Source organism: Lutjanus erythropterus, chromosome 14, assembly GCF_056507025.1.
Source record: "Lutjanus erythropterus isolate fLutEry1 chromosome 14, fLutEry1.hap2, whole genome shotgun sequence".
NCBI lineage: Eukaryota > Metazoa > Chordata > Actinopteri > Lutjaniformes > Lutjanidae > Lutjanus > Lutjanus erythropterus.
This window is the reverse complement of record NC_139330.1, coordinates 160001-174920: the sequence shown is the minus strand read 5'-3', so window position 1 is coordinate 174920 and position 14920 is coordinate 160001. Positions and strand designations below refer to the sequence as shown.

The following is a 14920-nucleotide window of genomic DNA, read 5'->3' as shown; positions in this document are numbered from 1 at the left end:
AATCAATAAATCCAATCAATACATCCAATCAATACATCCAATCAATACATTCATAAATACATCCAATCAATACATCCAATCAATACATCCAATCAATACATCCAATCAATACATTCATAAATACATCCAATCAATACATTCATAAATACATCCAATCAATACATCCAATCAATACATTTGTTAACTCACGCATGAGTGTGACCTGATGGTCGATTGATTATTTATTCACTCTCTATTGATTATGTTTGGCCTCCAACACAGATGTGAAATTAACCAAAACAATTGAAAAGAACATTTAGTGACTTGAACTGAATTTGTGTGAATTTGATCAGTTTGAATAAAGTTTTTCAGGAGTTAAATGTAGAAACCAGAAAGAGTCCAGCACGCTGTCTCAGGTACACTGGGCAGCACACCTGAGGAAGGAGATTTCATAAATCTTTCTGGTTTTCTTCAAGGTGAATCCTGTCAGACATTCAGGTGCAGAGAACTTTTTTCATTTCTAATATTTTTGAAGACTTAAAATGTAAAAATGCACCTGAAATAAAACTGTACAACTTGACTTGAGTTTTCAAAGTAAAACATTTCACTGCTCTACATTCAATGCTGTTTAAATTTCATACTTAATAATCAATAAAATATTTTTACAGACATTATTTTCCTGTCACTCAAAAATGTGCTGCTCAGTCTGGATTCCAATCAAAGATCAATGTTGTTGTTCTCTGATCACATACTGAAATCTGTCTGACAGACGTGATTGAAGGGAAACGTGTTTCCTGTTCAGTTGATCCACTTTCACTTCGTTTCACTTCTTTTTGCCTCAAACATGGAGGAGAAAGTTTCCAACAGACACATGAGCGTCTCTTCGTCACAGCTGTGAGACTGAAAACCTGTTTCTGTTGAACAGCGACTTCTGTCACATCACAGTCATGTGACTTCAGTCATGTGACTTCAGTCATGTGACTTCGGACGAAGGTCTTCAGAAATGATGAAACATTAATGGAACAAACCTGAACAGGTGAAAAGCGCGAGGAGCTCTGCAGCTGTGATGACTCGTCTCACCTGGCCTGACTGTTGCCCCTCCCTGGCAGCGGAGGACATTGATTGATTGGTCAATGGATGAATTTGGCGAACAGGTCGAGTGCTCCTCGGTGGCAGTGTCGCCCCTCCGAGGTTGCAACATTGTCCCCATTGGCAGCAGCATTGCCCCCCCACTGACGACAGTGTCGCCGCTCCTTGGTCGCGGCGTTGCTCCGTCTTGGTGGTGGCAGCGTCACTGGAGGAACTCGGCGGACAGGCTGTGCGTGCAGCGGGTGGAGCGCACCTTGAGCTCGTGGTAACACTGGACAAAGCTGTGGTAGATGAAGGTGATGGGCAGCGCCAGCAGCACAATGCCGCTCACCACGCAGAGACCGCCGAGCACGCGGCCTGCCACCGTCACTGGGTACATGTCCCCGTACCCCACTGTCGTCATGGAGATGATGACCCACCAGCAGGCGGCGGGGATGCTGGCGTAGTCCTGGTTTCCGTCCTCCAGGTCGAGGCCATGCTCCAGCAGCTGAGCCAGTGCACTGAAGATCGCCATGGCGACACAAATGAAGACGAGCAGCATCATCATCTCGCGGTAGCATCGCCGCAGTGTCAGGCCAAGCGTCTGCAGGCCCAAGAAGTGACGCGCCAGTTTGATTACCCAGAAGATCCGCATGATGCGCAGCACGCGCAGCGTGACGCCGGCCCGCTGTAGCTGGGAGTTCTCGCCAGTCAGGGTCGTCACGGTAACAGAGACATAGTACGGCGTGATGGCTAGCAGGTCGATGATATTCAGAGGACGCCGGACAAACTCACATTTATCCCGAGAGATGAGAAATCGGACGATACACTCTGCTGTGAACCAACCGATACACACCGCCTCGATGATCCTGTGGTGGGGGGGGGGGGTGAGGGGGGGGGGGTCGGACCAATCAGAGAAAGTCACAACATGGAACAATTCTACACACCTGTCACCTGTAAACACAGTACACAGACTGTATGTATGTCCTACCTGTGCTGGTCCAGACTCTCCGTGGTCTTCCAGTCTGGTAAAGTGCTGGCACACAGCATCACCATGGAGATGACCACGAACAGCACCGACACCGAAGCAAGGATCTGTGCCGCCAGCGAGGACGTGGGCTCCTCAAATGTCCTCCTCATCCTCTCCAGCCAGGGGTTCTGTGGCTCCTCAGGGCCACGCGGCTCCTCCTCTGGGAAGAAATGAACGAAGCAATCAGACAGGCGGTCATCGAGGCGACGCTGGCAGCACGGCTGCAGGTCGGCGCTCTCCAGGCCCCAGTACAGCATCTCGTTGTAGAAGGACAGCTCGCACATGTGTGGCACAAAGCGCAGCTTCCCGTGTTGCACATACAGCATGATGAAGCTGAAGGCTTCTGAGTGGCGGTCAAAGAAGAACTCGTTCCTGTCGCGGTCGTAGTCGTCGCACAGCTCCAGCAGCTCGCTCTCTGACACGCAGCGATGTAACCGGCTGAGTCTGCTGAGAGGGAGGCGCTTCATGAGCTCCGCTGAGAAGGAGAACCTGCGGCCGCCGACGTTCAGGGTGCAGAGACTGCTGCCGAACTTCATGTCGTTAAACTTCAAACAATCACAACGCTGCCGAACTTCATGTTTTATTTAAAACAAAGATGGAAGCCAAACTTCATATTTTAGTTTAAAAACATCAACTGCTTCATTTCATTGTTAAAAACGAGACTTGATTTCCTGCCATGAAAACAAACTCAAACTTCGTCTGTCAGAAACTTGATTCCCTGCAGCTCTGTCTCTTAACTTCATGCTGTTTTAGTGAGAGAATCAAACTCCATCTTGTGTGAAAGATGGAAGCTGTTCGCTCGTCTGTTTCTTTCCACCAGCTGCTTCTTCTTCCATCTCAAACAGAAGCTCTTCTGTCTGTTGTCATCTTCTTACAGACGCCTCGTTTTCTTCTTCTTTAGTGCTTGAATGAGATGAAAAAATGTGTCACTGACCAACAACGTGATGTTATTTCAGTTTCTGTGACCCACTGGCCCACATTGATTGAAATGATCTTCATCATTACATAATATTCAGTAAACTGTTGAACCTAAAGACGAACAGAGTGAATCACTTCCAGCTGACTGAACATTAAAACTCACCAGATTTCACCGTCAATCACGAAGCTTCGCTATAAGAAGTGTAACCGTGGCTCCTTTTTGACTTCTGGTTTGTTTCTTCTGGTTGTTGAATGTGAAACTGAAGAGCAGCAGCAGCAGAACATCCTCCTCCTCCTCCTCCTCCTCCTCCTCCTCCTCCTGTCTGAGAGGAGGAGGATCACAGTCGATGATTCAAACAACAGTCAGTCTGAGCTGCAGAGAACCTGAACCTCCACAAACCTCCTCACTGTCTCACACACTGCTCCTGTTCCTCCTCATCACCCTGGTTTTGCTCATCTTCCTCCTCCTCCTCCTCCTCCTCCTCCTCCTCCTCCTCCTCCTCCTCTTCCTCCTCCTCTCTCAGATCTGATGATCTCTATCAATTAAATATTTAATTCAGTTTCATTTCATGTTTCAGTGAACATCAAAAGCAGATTATTGGTGAATAATGAGTCTGACCTTATTAATTCATTAATAAGCTGCAGAGCTGACTGTGAAGAAATGCCTCCCCCTGCTGGACGAATCTGTAAACTGCACTTTCACTGGTTCTATTTTTATTTTACATTATTCAGGTAGAATAAACGGGAAAAGATTTAAGTGTTTTAAGCTCAGATATATGTTCAAGTTACAAGTACATGCAGTAATAAACTAAAAACAACAACAACAAAAAAACAACAAAAACAGGAGCAATTTAAAAAATATTAAGAATAATAAATATGTAAAGTTAAAAGACAGAGATAATTATTTTCAACATAGACAAGCCTGGGGATTTTTTTTTTAAGTTAAACCTATTTTTTGGATGAAATTCTCCAAGTTTTAACTTCGGTTCCGAAGCCAATGTCAGCAGCTCTTATTGTGAAAGGCAGAAACAAAAATGATGTGCTGTTTTGTTTTATATATGATCTATATACAGAAAACAGTACAGGAGAACGTTGGCTGAGGTCCTGCCAGGTACCAACTCAGCTGTTCCAGACTGCCAGGCAGGATGTTTTTATCCTCACCGGCCTTTTGTCTGTTTTTAATTAACTAGGCTAACTAACTTTTTAGCTAGCTAGCAAACAATCTGATGTGTTATTGATGTTTTTGGTAACCAAGAAACAATCTAACATTTTGTTAACTTTGTTTCTTAGTGCAGGTGGACATGCTTACAACGAGACGTGTCCAAATGAGTTACAGTTTTGTTATTTATAGCCAGTAAAACTACATGATTAGGTTTATGTACAAAAACTGGAGTTGTCATGTGATGATGTCAAAGGTATGAGGAAGTGCAGGAGGATTCTGCTGAGCCGTGCATGAAGTCCTTTATTTCAACATTTTATCAGTTTATCAGAAGATTTCAAACAGAAGCTGCAAAAACCCAAAATACAATAAGAATAACAGACACCTTTAACAATATATGAATCTAAAACAGAGAATAAACTGTTTATACAAACTTTTCTTTTTCATTTGAAGTTTTTGTGTAAACATGAAAAAAAAAATCATTATCACCATTTTTAAATGTTTGTTTAATAAAATGTTTGATCTTGTACAGATGGTGATGAGATGTGTGAAACTTGAAACGTGTGAGACTGACTGTGTTCAAAACAAATGAACAAATCTAATAAATGGATGTTGGATGTGAGCTTGGAAGAATTTCGAGTATTTCTGTATTTAGTCCATCCTGTATCGTGTCCTGCATTTAGGACACAGACTCTGGTGTTGTTCATCCAGCAGGGGGCGTCCTCACACTGCACATCATGTCTCAGTGTCCTGCACAACTTATGAAGAAGGGAAAAACACAATGATTCAAACTAATAATGAGACATTTACATAAAGAGCAACAATGGCTTTTCTTTAAAAACACATTAAATTAACTGAATACATTTTTACAACATCAAGAGCCGAAATGTGCAAATCAAGATGAAAACCTACCAACGTTAAGATGAAATAAAACTGGATGAATCAAACCTAAACAGATGTGTCTCCAGCTTCACAGCGTCTGCAGACCTGAAGTCCAGCTGGAGACACATTCACAGTTTAGGAGTTACGTTTGTCCTGATGGTTGACTGACGATCAGACCTCAGATTTCTGCAGGTGATGTTGGGTTGTAGGTATCGGACCGCCTCCATGATCAGGATCAGAAGAATCTTGAACTGGATTCTGATGTCATGTGATGTGAAGACATCGGGACGGATGAGGCCTGCTGGAGGACCTCGTCAGAAACATTTTGGAAAACTCGCAGATGCTTCAGGGAAGTCCTGCTAAGAACAGGTGACATGTGATTTACAGTAATCAAGTTGTATAATGCAGGTATCATCATCATCATCATCATCATCATCATCATCATCATCATCGTCTCTGTGTCGGCCGTGGACACAACGAGTAGAAACATTTGAATAGAAACAGAATCAACTGACAAACTGAACTTCTGTAGCTCGAGAAGAGAGAGATGATGTCATGATGAATAAATGTCTCTCTGTCCTTCCTCTTTTATTGGAGCTCCAGTATTAACAGCTGAAAGGGGTGATGGGTGGGGGTCTCCATGGTAACATGAAAACAGAGCTGTGGGATGCTGAGGGGGGTCAGACTGACTGACTGGTTCACTGACTGTTTCCTGCTGCTGCTGGAAAATAAATGACTTGTTGATTAAAAAAGAAGCCGTGACTGAAGAAGAAGAAAATGAAAAGGACGACGGCTGACTTTATTAATCCTTCAGAGCAAATTTACTTTTTAATTTATTTAACAAAAACAAAAAACACACAGACAGAATCAAAACTCACTGTATCGTCCACCTCTAGTTAAAAAGATACAGTCCTGCATGACATGAAACGACCACAAAGAGACACAAACAACCACAAAGACACACAAACAACCACAAATACACACAAACAACCACAAATACACACAAACAACCACAAATACACACAAATAATCACAAAGAGACACAAACAACCACAAATACACACAAACAACCACAAAGAGACACACAAACAACCACAAATACACACAAACAACCACAAAGAGACACAAACAACCACAAAGAGACACAAACAACCACAAAGAGACACAAACAACCACAAATACACACAAACAACCACAAAGAGACACAAACAATCACAAAGAGACACAAACAACCACAAATACACACAAACAACCACAAAGAGACACACAAACAACCACAAATACACACAAACAACCACAAAGAGACACACAAACAACCACAAATACACACAAACAACCACAAAGAGACACACAAACAACCACAAATACACACAAACAACCACAAAGAGACACACAAACAACCACAAATACACACAAACAACCACAAAGAGACACAAACAACCACAAAGAGACACACAAACAACCACAAATACACACAAACAACCACAAATACACACAAACAACCACAAATACACACAAATAATCACAAAGAGACACAAACAACCACAAATACACACAAACAACCACAAAGAGACACACAAACAACCACAAATACACACAAACAACCACAAAGAGACACAAACAACCACAAAGAGACACAAACAACCACAAAGAGACACAAACAACCACAAAGAGACACACAAACAACCACAAATACAGACAAACAACCACAAAGAGACACACAAACAACCACAAAGAGACACAAACAACCACAAAGAGACACACAAACAACCACAAATACACACAAACAACCACAAATACACACAAACAACCACAAAGAGACACAAACAACCACAAAGAGACACACAAACAACCACAAATACACACAAACAACCACAAAGAGACACAAACAACCACAAAGAGACACAAACAACCACAAAGAGACACAAACAACCACAAAGAGAGACAAACAACCACAAAGAGACACACAAACAACCACAAATACACACAAACAACCACAAAGAGACACACAAACAACCACAAAGAGACACAAACAACCACAAAGAGACACACAAACAACCACAAATACAGACAAACAACCACAAAGAGACACACAAACAACCACAAAGAGACACAAACAACCACAAAGAGACACACAAACAACCACAAAGAGACACACAAACAACCACAAAGAGACACAAACAACCACAAAGAGACACACAAACAACCACAAAGAGACACAAACAACCACAAAGAGACACAAACAACCACAAAGAGACACACAAACAACCACAAAGAGACACACAAACAACCACAAAGACACACAAACAACCACAAATACACACAAATAACCACAAAGACACACAAACAACCACAAATACACACAAACAACCACAAGGATGTGCTTGTTTTTGTTAGCTACAATGCTAGCTAGCTCATAATAAGCTAGCAGCATGTAATAAAAAATGTGGAGGAAAATCATTCCAACATTTAGACATTTTCTCTTTTTTACTCAATAATAGCTTTTATTTCATTCCAAAAAGAATCATTTACAACAAACATGAAGACACAAAGCGACACTACATGTTGTGTATTTTTAACAGGCCTCGGCTGTCAGACACCATCGTCCATAGAAACCTGCAGATAAACAGGAAGTTCCCCTCGGTCGTGTAAAAGCCTGAAAACAGATTCAAAAATACAGGAATGTTTCCAAAGTGGCACGATGAAGCTGCTGCGTGTCTCAAATCTTACATCACACAAACAATCCTGTTTTATACTTTTCATATATATATTTATATATTTCAGCAAGCAATATGTAAATACTACTTTCTTTGACAAAAACTAAAAACAACAGAAATAAAAAGACAGAAAAACATTTTAAAAAATCTCAAGTGGAATAAAGTTTTTTGTAAAATACGTTCAAACTCTTCGTCTTCTCGTCTATAAAGTGACATGTTTAAATCATCATCTTTGAGGTTTGTTGGAGGTTTTCAGATGTCTGCTGTGCTGACGGTGGAGCAGGAGGACATGTGTGTATGTAACGTTTCAGAACGTGGGAAAACAGAGACTTGTCACAGCTCATAGCTCTGTGTGACACCTGGAGCTTCTGGTTCCAGTGAGTCGGTTCATGTTTGATGACAATGACATTATCTGTCTATTATAAATCATATTAGTTTCATGGTTCATTTGGTCAAACTTCATATTATACATGAATTTATTTGTAAAATACATCTATATTCACTTCAAACTGCTTAAAATGCATTTTGTTGTGCTGCTACTCTGAAAAGTGACTATGAAGTTGAATCTGAATAATAAATTAATAATTTAATAGACTGATGTCTGTATATTTACAATAACTAACATGATGAATGAAAACCTTGTATCTCCACAGTATCGTCGGCTTTAAAGACATTTGATTGTAATTTCTAAGTGCAGTTTACCTTCAATATTTTTAATCGGATGGCCTGAATTTTAATGGCTCAGAAAATGTTTTTTTTTTTAAATACATGCTGCTCTGAATTTGACTATTTTTGGAAATATATTTAGAAATAAATGAAAACCTTTTTCTGACGAGAACTTAATTCCAGGAGAGTTTTTAAACCTGACAATATTTCTAAAATCCCGGTCACACGCTTCAAAGATTCACTCTGAGATTTTCACTTTTTATCGTCCATAAATCCAAAAGCTTTCTCTCAACAGAACATGAAGAACCGCAAACGTTTAGCTCAACCACTGATTTCTCTTCAGTCGTCATGCAGTCAGCTGTCCCACATCGTCCTACAACATGAAGGACAGAATCGTCAGTTTAAATCAGGTGTGTTTGCTTTATGATGAAATGAAACAAGAAAACTTCTGATCTACTGTTTGAATCGTGCCTCATTTTCATGTTTTAAACAAAAGCATCTGCTAAACGAATCAATGTAAATAAATGAGGATTAGCATTATTGTAGCTTCCAGCTACATACATGTAACCACTTAAAAAAAAAACTGACTGACATGACTAATTACCTAAAAATAACTTTAAATGTTATGTTTATTTTTTTATTATTTATATTTCACTCTTAATTCAAATAAATGCAACACACTGAACAAAAGTATAACAAACTGTGACACTGGAGATACAAGCTTTCAGTCCCTTTCTGTTCTGTCTGTGATGGACCACCAGGTTAAAAACTGACTGAGGATGATGGGTAAAAAAGGTTTGACCATTCAAAATACACAAATTTTTACAAAATCACTTTTGTCTGAGGGACATCTTATGTTTTGTAATTTCAAGTTCAGCATCCCTGAACGCCACACCAAGCTGATGAGGACACCTGTCATCCACCTGTCCACCGCCACCACAGCCTGACGACAGCAAACACACAGGTTTACCGGGTGCACCTGAACGCAACCCGCCGCAGACACGACGTCCAACCCGACGTCGAGTTTGAGTGTGTTAATGACACGGCGCGTCTGCGGTGGGTTGACATCAGGACTCTGTGCAGTTTTATCAGATTTATTTCATTAATTTTGTCAGTGTTACCTATCCGTTACTTGGTCAAATCAATCGATCAATAATGATTACAGATCATTTTAGTAACAAAACTGTTTATAAAAACTTGTTTCTTCTGATTCTTTACCGGATCAGAGAGGAAGAAGCTTTTCTGCTGATGGACAGACGAACCATGACTTCTCACACAAGTACAACTATTCTTTACAAATAAATAGTACACATTTTTTATGGAAACATTTAGATTTCTGTCTGACAAATTTTCCCAGATTATAACTTCCCTTCAGGAAATATTGCAACTTTCTTTCTAGCAATATTAGGACTTCTATTTCAGAAATATTAGTTTTTATATTATGACCTTTCATCTTGAAATATTATACTTTTTCTGTAAATATTATAAATTTGTTTTGAGAAATATTATTTTCTTCCCAGAAATATTACTGCTTTGACTTTCTGTCTAGGAATATTACAACTGTTTTCCAGAAATATTCAGACTTTTCTCCTGAAAATATTATGAATTTCCTTCATTTTTTTTCTGGAAATGCTACGACTTTCTTTTTAGAGATATTACCTTTTTTTTTTTAAAAGGGAGTATTCCAACTTTTTTTCTAGAAATATTTCAGGTTTCCAGTTCCGCCCGTGTTTTTATTATCGGGGCTGTATTCTTAGTTTCCGTATACGTTTATCCACTGTTGGACAAACCGTCTTGTAGTTTGATCATCAGCAGAAACATCAGCTTCCTCATCAAACCTCGACTGTTTTTATATCATAGACTGATCTCAGCACAGTTCATTCATTCTGTTTCTACTTCAGTGTCTCGGACTAAAGATAATAAAAAACAGTTTTTACAGGTGTGTCGGTTCTGAGACGCCTTCAGGTCTACAGTCCAAACAGAAACACTGTTAACTAATGACGTCACATTTAGTAAATCCTCCGTCTCAACAGTCACATGTTCACTGTGGTGTGTGTGTCCACGATGACTTTAGCTTAGCTTAGCACACTGACTTGAAGCAGTGGGAAACTGTTAGCATAGCTCCGTCAAAACAAAACAAATCCACCTTTCACATGTTGTTTGTTATGTATTGAACAGCTGGAAAAACATGTGGTTTTAGCAGCAGTTAGCATCGGAGCTAGTTTCAGACAGAAGCTAGCAGTTTCTCCCTGCACCCAGTCTTTGTGCTAAGCTAGGCTAATGTAGGCGTGGCTTAACATGTTCTGGACATACAGAGATGAAACTGATAGGAAACGTGTGACTGTGGACGAAGTACAGAACAAAGTGGATTCATTAAAATTAGACTGTAAATAAAGTTTCACTTTCATCTTAAAAGAACAAATCAAATCTTTCAAAGGTTCGTTATTTGTCATCAACGTCACGGCGGATCCGTAAAGTCGTCTAAATAACGGATCATCAGTCATCATCAGTCTTTATCTGGTTCTGTTGGATCCTGACAGGACTCACATGGTGAACAGCGAAGCTTCACCATCACACATCAGGACTGCGTTTCCCACAATCCACCTGTTCCGTTACCTGTGGAGCGTTTTCACACATGATTCCCGCTCGGTCTGTCTTTGATCTCGTCTCTGGTTGGACACATCGTCCTTCTGAGAGCAGAGATCAGTGCGACTCGTCCACAGGATGCAGTTCAGCCTGAGAGCAGCAGGGGGCAGTAACACACCGAGCGAAGATAAAAACAAATCATCAATCATCAATCATCAATATCATCAATACGGTGGTCGACAAAAGCCAAACATGTCAACCGAAGAAAAGACACGAAAAGCACTTCTCCCGTCGTTTTCTGTATTTGCAGCAGGTTTGTTGTCCGATCGATCGTGTTTTGTTGTAATCAATCTGATCTCTGGTGAATAAACTTCAGCAGACGGGAGTTGTTGTTGTGAAAACACCCAGCTGAGGCAAAGCAGTGGATTGTGGGAAAAGCACACACACAGGTACATCACACATCATCATATGGACATAAAGTGACCAAAGTAAACAGACTTGAGTTACAGTGAGAACCGAGAGGCTCCAGAAAAAAAAACACTTCAAGAAAAAAGTGATATTTCAACATTTTGAGGAATAAGTCATAATATTTTGGAAATAAAATAATATTTAAAGAAAAAGATCATAACTCTGAACAGATCTGAATACTGTATCACTGTGAACTTTTTTCTCTGAATGTTCTGGATTTTTCGCAGTTTTTCATGAAATATTACAACTTTTTAAAATCAAAATATGACGAATATGACTTTTTCCTTTAATTGCTTTTGTCAAGTATTTTTTTTTCCAAAATATAGTACCTCTTTTGTTATAATATTATGACTTTATTGCAGAAATGTTATGATTCTATTTGCAAATAGTTTTTGTTGAAATATTTTAAGTTTGGCCCTAATACACACTGTAGTTTACACATCATGACACCAACCAATCAGGCGTCTGTTAGTCAGCAGATTAAAAATTCTATTTTATAAATTTAGTTTTAAACCTCTTCTGGTTAGAATTGTTTGTTTACTTTCTATTCAGTATTTTGTCATTTATTTGTTTTTAATGTTATTATAATTTATCTTAGTTCTAAAAACATCTTTAAAACATCAAACTTGTGTTTCTGAAGCATCAAAACAAGAACAGACAGATCGTCTGTTGTTTAGCACAGTTAGCAGTTAGCATCGATCCGGAAACCTCCATGACAACATGTGCGTTGGAGGCGCATTGGAGGCGTTGTAGGCGCGTTGGAAGCGCGTTGGAGGCGCGTTGGAGGCGCGTTGGAAGCACGTTGGAGGTGCGTTGGAGGCGTTGGAGGTGCGTTGGAGGCGTTGGAGGCGCGTTGGAGGCGTTGGAGGCGCGTTGGAGGCGCGTTGGCTTCAGTTCAGCTTCGGGAAGCTGTGGTCACATGACGTTGTGGCAACATCAGTGTTTGTTAAATAAAGTTTTTGTTCTCTGTGAGGCGTCTCAACAGTATTACAGACACCAGTGACGGCGGAGTGAACACAGCTGTACCTGAACGCCTCGTCTCGTGTTTTCCATGTTTTAGGAGGCGTGTCTGAGGAGCAGCGTGGGAGCGGGGCTCCACTGGCCGTGGGCGTGGTGATGAGGTGTGGGGGAGCAGTCGCAGGAGCAGGGTGGGGCAGGTTTACCTAACACCCCGCCAGAGTCCAGAGGGTACTCTAAGATGGAGGCTGGCGCCAGAGCGTATGGGTAGTCGTACGGCGCAGCGTAGATCAGACCTGACTCAGGCCCCGCCCCCGGCATGAGAGCTGCTGGGTGAGGTGTTCCATTGGGCAGCACTGTCTGGATCTGACGAATAAGGGGCATAAGGGCGGGGCCTGTGGGGGCAGGTGTACGTAGAGCAGTGGGCGGAGCCACCACAGGGGCAGGGCCTGAGAGGAACCGAGGCGTCTGAGACGAGGCTGCAAGAGAGAAGGCAAGGGAGGCTGAGGAAGAGGAGGAGGAGGAGGATTAGTCAGACAGTGTGTGACTGGTCTCTGATTGGTCAGACATTATCTGAGTGGTCTCTAATTGGCCGGTGGTTTCTTACAGGGTTTGATGTTGGCGTCTCTGTACGTCCCGTTCAGAATGGCTAACTCCATCAGCTGCATCTTCTTCAGACTGTCCTCGCCCTCCGCCTGAAAAACGCAGTGACAACCATCAGGTACTCGTAGTACTACTGCAGTACACGTGTATTACACACATATACTGAGGTATGTAGAGTAAACTACAACTACTCAGTTACTGTTCGTCAGGATCTGTTGTCACATTTCCTCGAGTGATCAGAAGAAAAATATGATGCAGTTATAAAGAAAGGCGTCATAGTGACAAATACAAATACACAAATACCTGAAAATATACAAATATGTATGTAAAAATGTACTACCCTCTAAAAATACACAGCTAATATACAGCTAAATATACAGCTGCTTGAAAATGTTCGTCTACGTTTTCAAAATCTTTACCTGAGTACATCGTTAAAAATCCTGATTACCTGTAACAGCTCAAAAAATCAATCAGTTTAGCCAAATGATTGCTGCACCTTTCAAAGATTATTGTTTTGATCACCTAACAACACCTGTCCTACCTGATCACTAACCTGATCAATATTTCATTCAATAACAAGTTAATCGTTTTCATTCAGTCCAACTACTAACTAACTTCTGAATGACTTTTAATGTCACTCACACACACACACACACACACACACACACACACACACACACACACACACACAGACACATACACACACACACACACACACACACACACACACACACACACACACACACACACACACAGAGCAGGTGATCAGGTTCTCTTCCTGTTTTCTCGCCCAGCAACAGTTTTCTGGCTCCTTATTGGTTGGATGAAATTGAGGAAGTGAGAGTGGAGGAAGTGAGGATCAGCAGAATCACTGCACTTCCTGTCTGACGCACACACATGCACACACACACATGCACACACACACACACACACACACACGCACACACACACACACACACACACACGCACACACACGCACACACACACACACACACACACACACAGCCTCATTCAGACAAATAGACGGGAAAAAAACTGATGCAGGAACTTTTTCAGATTTTTGTTCCAAATCTCATCTTCTGTCTTTAGTTTGTTTTTCACGTCAGACGTATCAAACTGTCTGAATCGATCAAACGTGTCATAAACCTCATGACATCACTTGTTCACGAGACTTAATCATTTACATAATTAACCCTAAAATGTTCTGCTGTGTTTGTTCTTCATTCACAAAAACATCACAAAGAGTAAAAAGAAGAAGTTCACGAGTCGTGAAAACATCAGACAGTTTTAAAGTGTCTTCAGGAGCAGACAGTTGACTGTACCTGTGATTATTACTGAGGTGAGAGTGAACAGACTCATGGACAGGTGAACTCCAGGTGAGTTTAAAGTGATATTCACCCAAAACAAGACATTTTCTTCTGTGTTGAAAAGTTTGTAAAGTCAGCTGTGTGTAACACGTCACTGTTTCTGATCTGATCTCTCTCTGTCGTCTGAGTCTCTTCCAGGTAACATGTCAACAGGTGTGAAGAGATCGAGGATCAGGTCTGAGGGGCTGCAGCTGACATTTAGACTAAAAACATGGTGGAAATGGCGTCTTTCTGGGTCACATTTTAATGTGGCGGCTTACAGACACTTGGATCACACGAGCAGCACGGAGACGTTCTGTGTTCTGTTTTTACATTTTCAAACTGGTCACCGTTCACTTCAGCTGTTCTGGATTTGTCTGCAGTTCAGTTTTCTGCTGAAGCTCCAGGAGTTTTATGATCTTCATCATCCTCACATCAGAACAGGAGGAGGAGACACTGAGGGACGTCACTTAAACAAACCACATGTCAGTCTGTCCAAACCAACCAAACTCCACTGAGAAAAAATCAATAATTTTATCTG

The 14920-nt window shown here is 41.1% G+C and overlaps 2 protein-coding genes across 2 annotated transcripts in view; both read right to left on the bottom strand.

Moving 5' to 3' along the window:
- Window positions 1-1199: 1199 nt before the first annotated feature.
- LOC146314944 (voltage-gated potassium channel regulatory subunit KCNG3-like) lies at window positions 1200-2656 on the bottom strand. The gene is made up of 2 exons (XM_084735270.1): window positions 2039-2656; window positions 1200-1916 (listed from the first exon to the last, which is right to left on the bottom strand). The coding sequence occupies exons 1-2, from the start codon at window positions 2611-2613 to the stop codon at window positions 1271-1273; spliced, it is 1221 nt and encodes a 406-aa protein (XP_084591396.1). The 5' UTR covers window positions 2614-2656; the 3' UTR covers window positions 1200-1270.
- Window positions 2657-12522: 9866 nt separating this feature from the next.
- Window positions 12523-14920, bottom strand: part of qkib (QKI, KH domain containing, RNA binding b) — a 14929-nt gene continuing 12531 nt past the window's right edge. The window contains exons 5-6 of the mRNA XM_084735275.1: window positions 13038-13125; window positions 12523-12933 (exon numbers count right to left, since the gene is read on the bottom strand). Coding sequence (XP_084591401.1) covers window positions 12530-12933; window positions 13038-13125 — 492 coding nt within the window. The 3' untranslated portion in view covers window positions 12523-12529. The remainder of the gene's footprint in view (window positions 12934-13037; window positions 13126-14920) is intronic.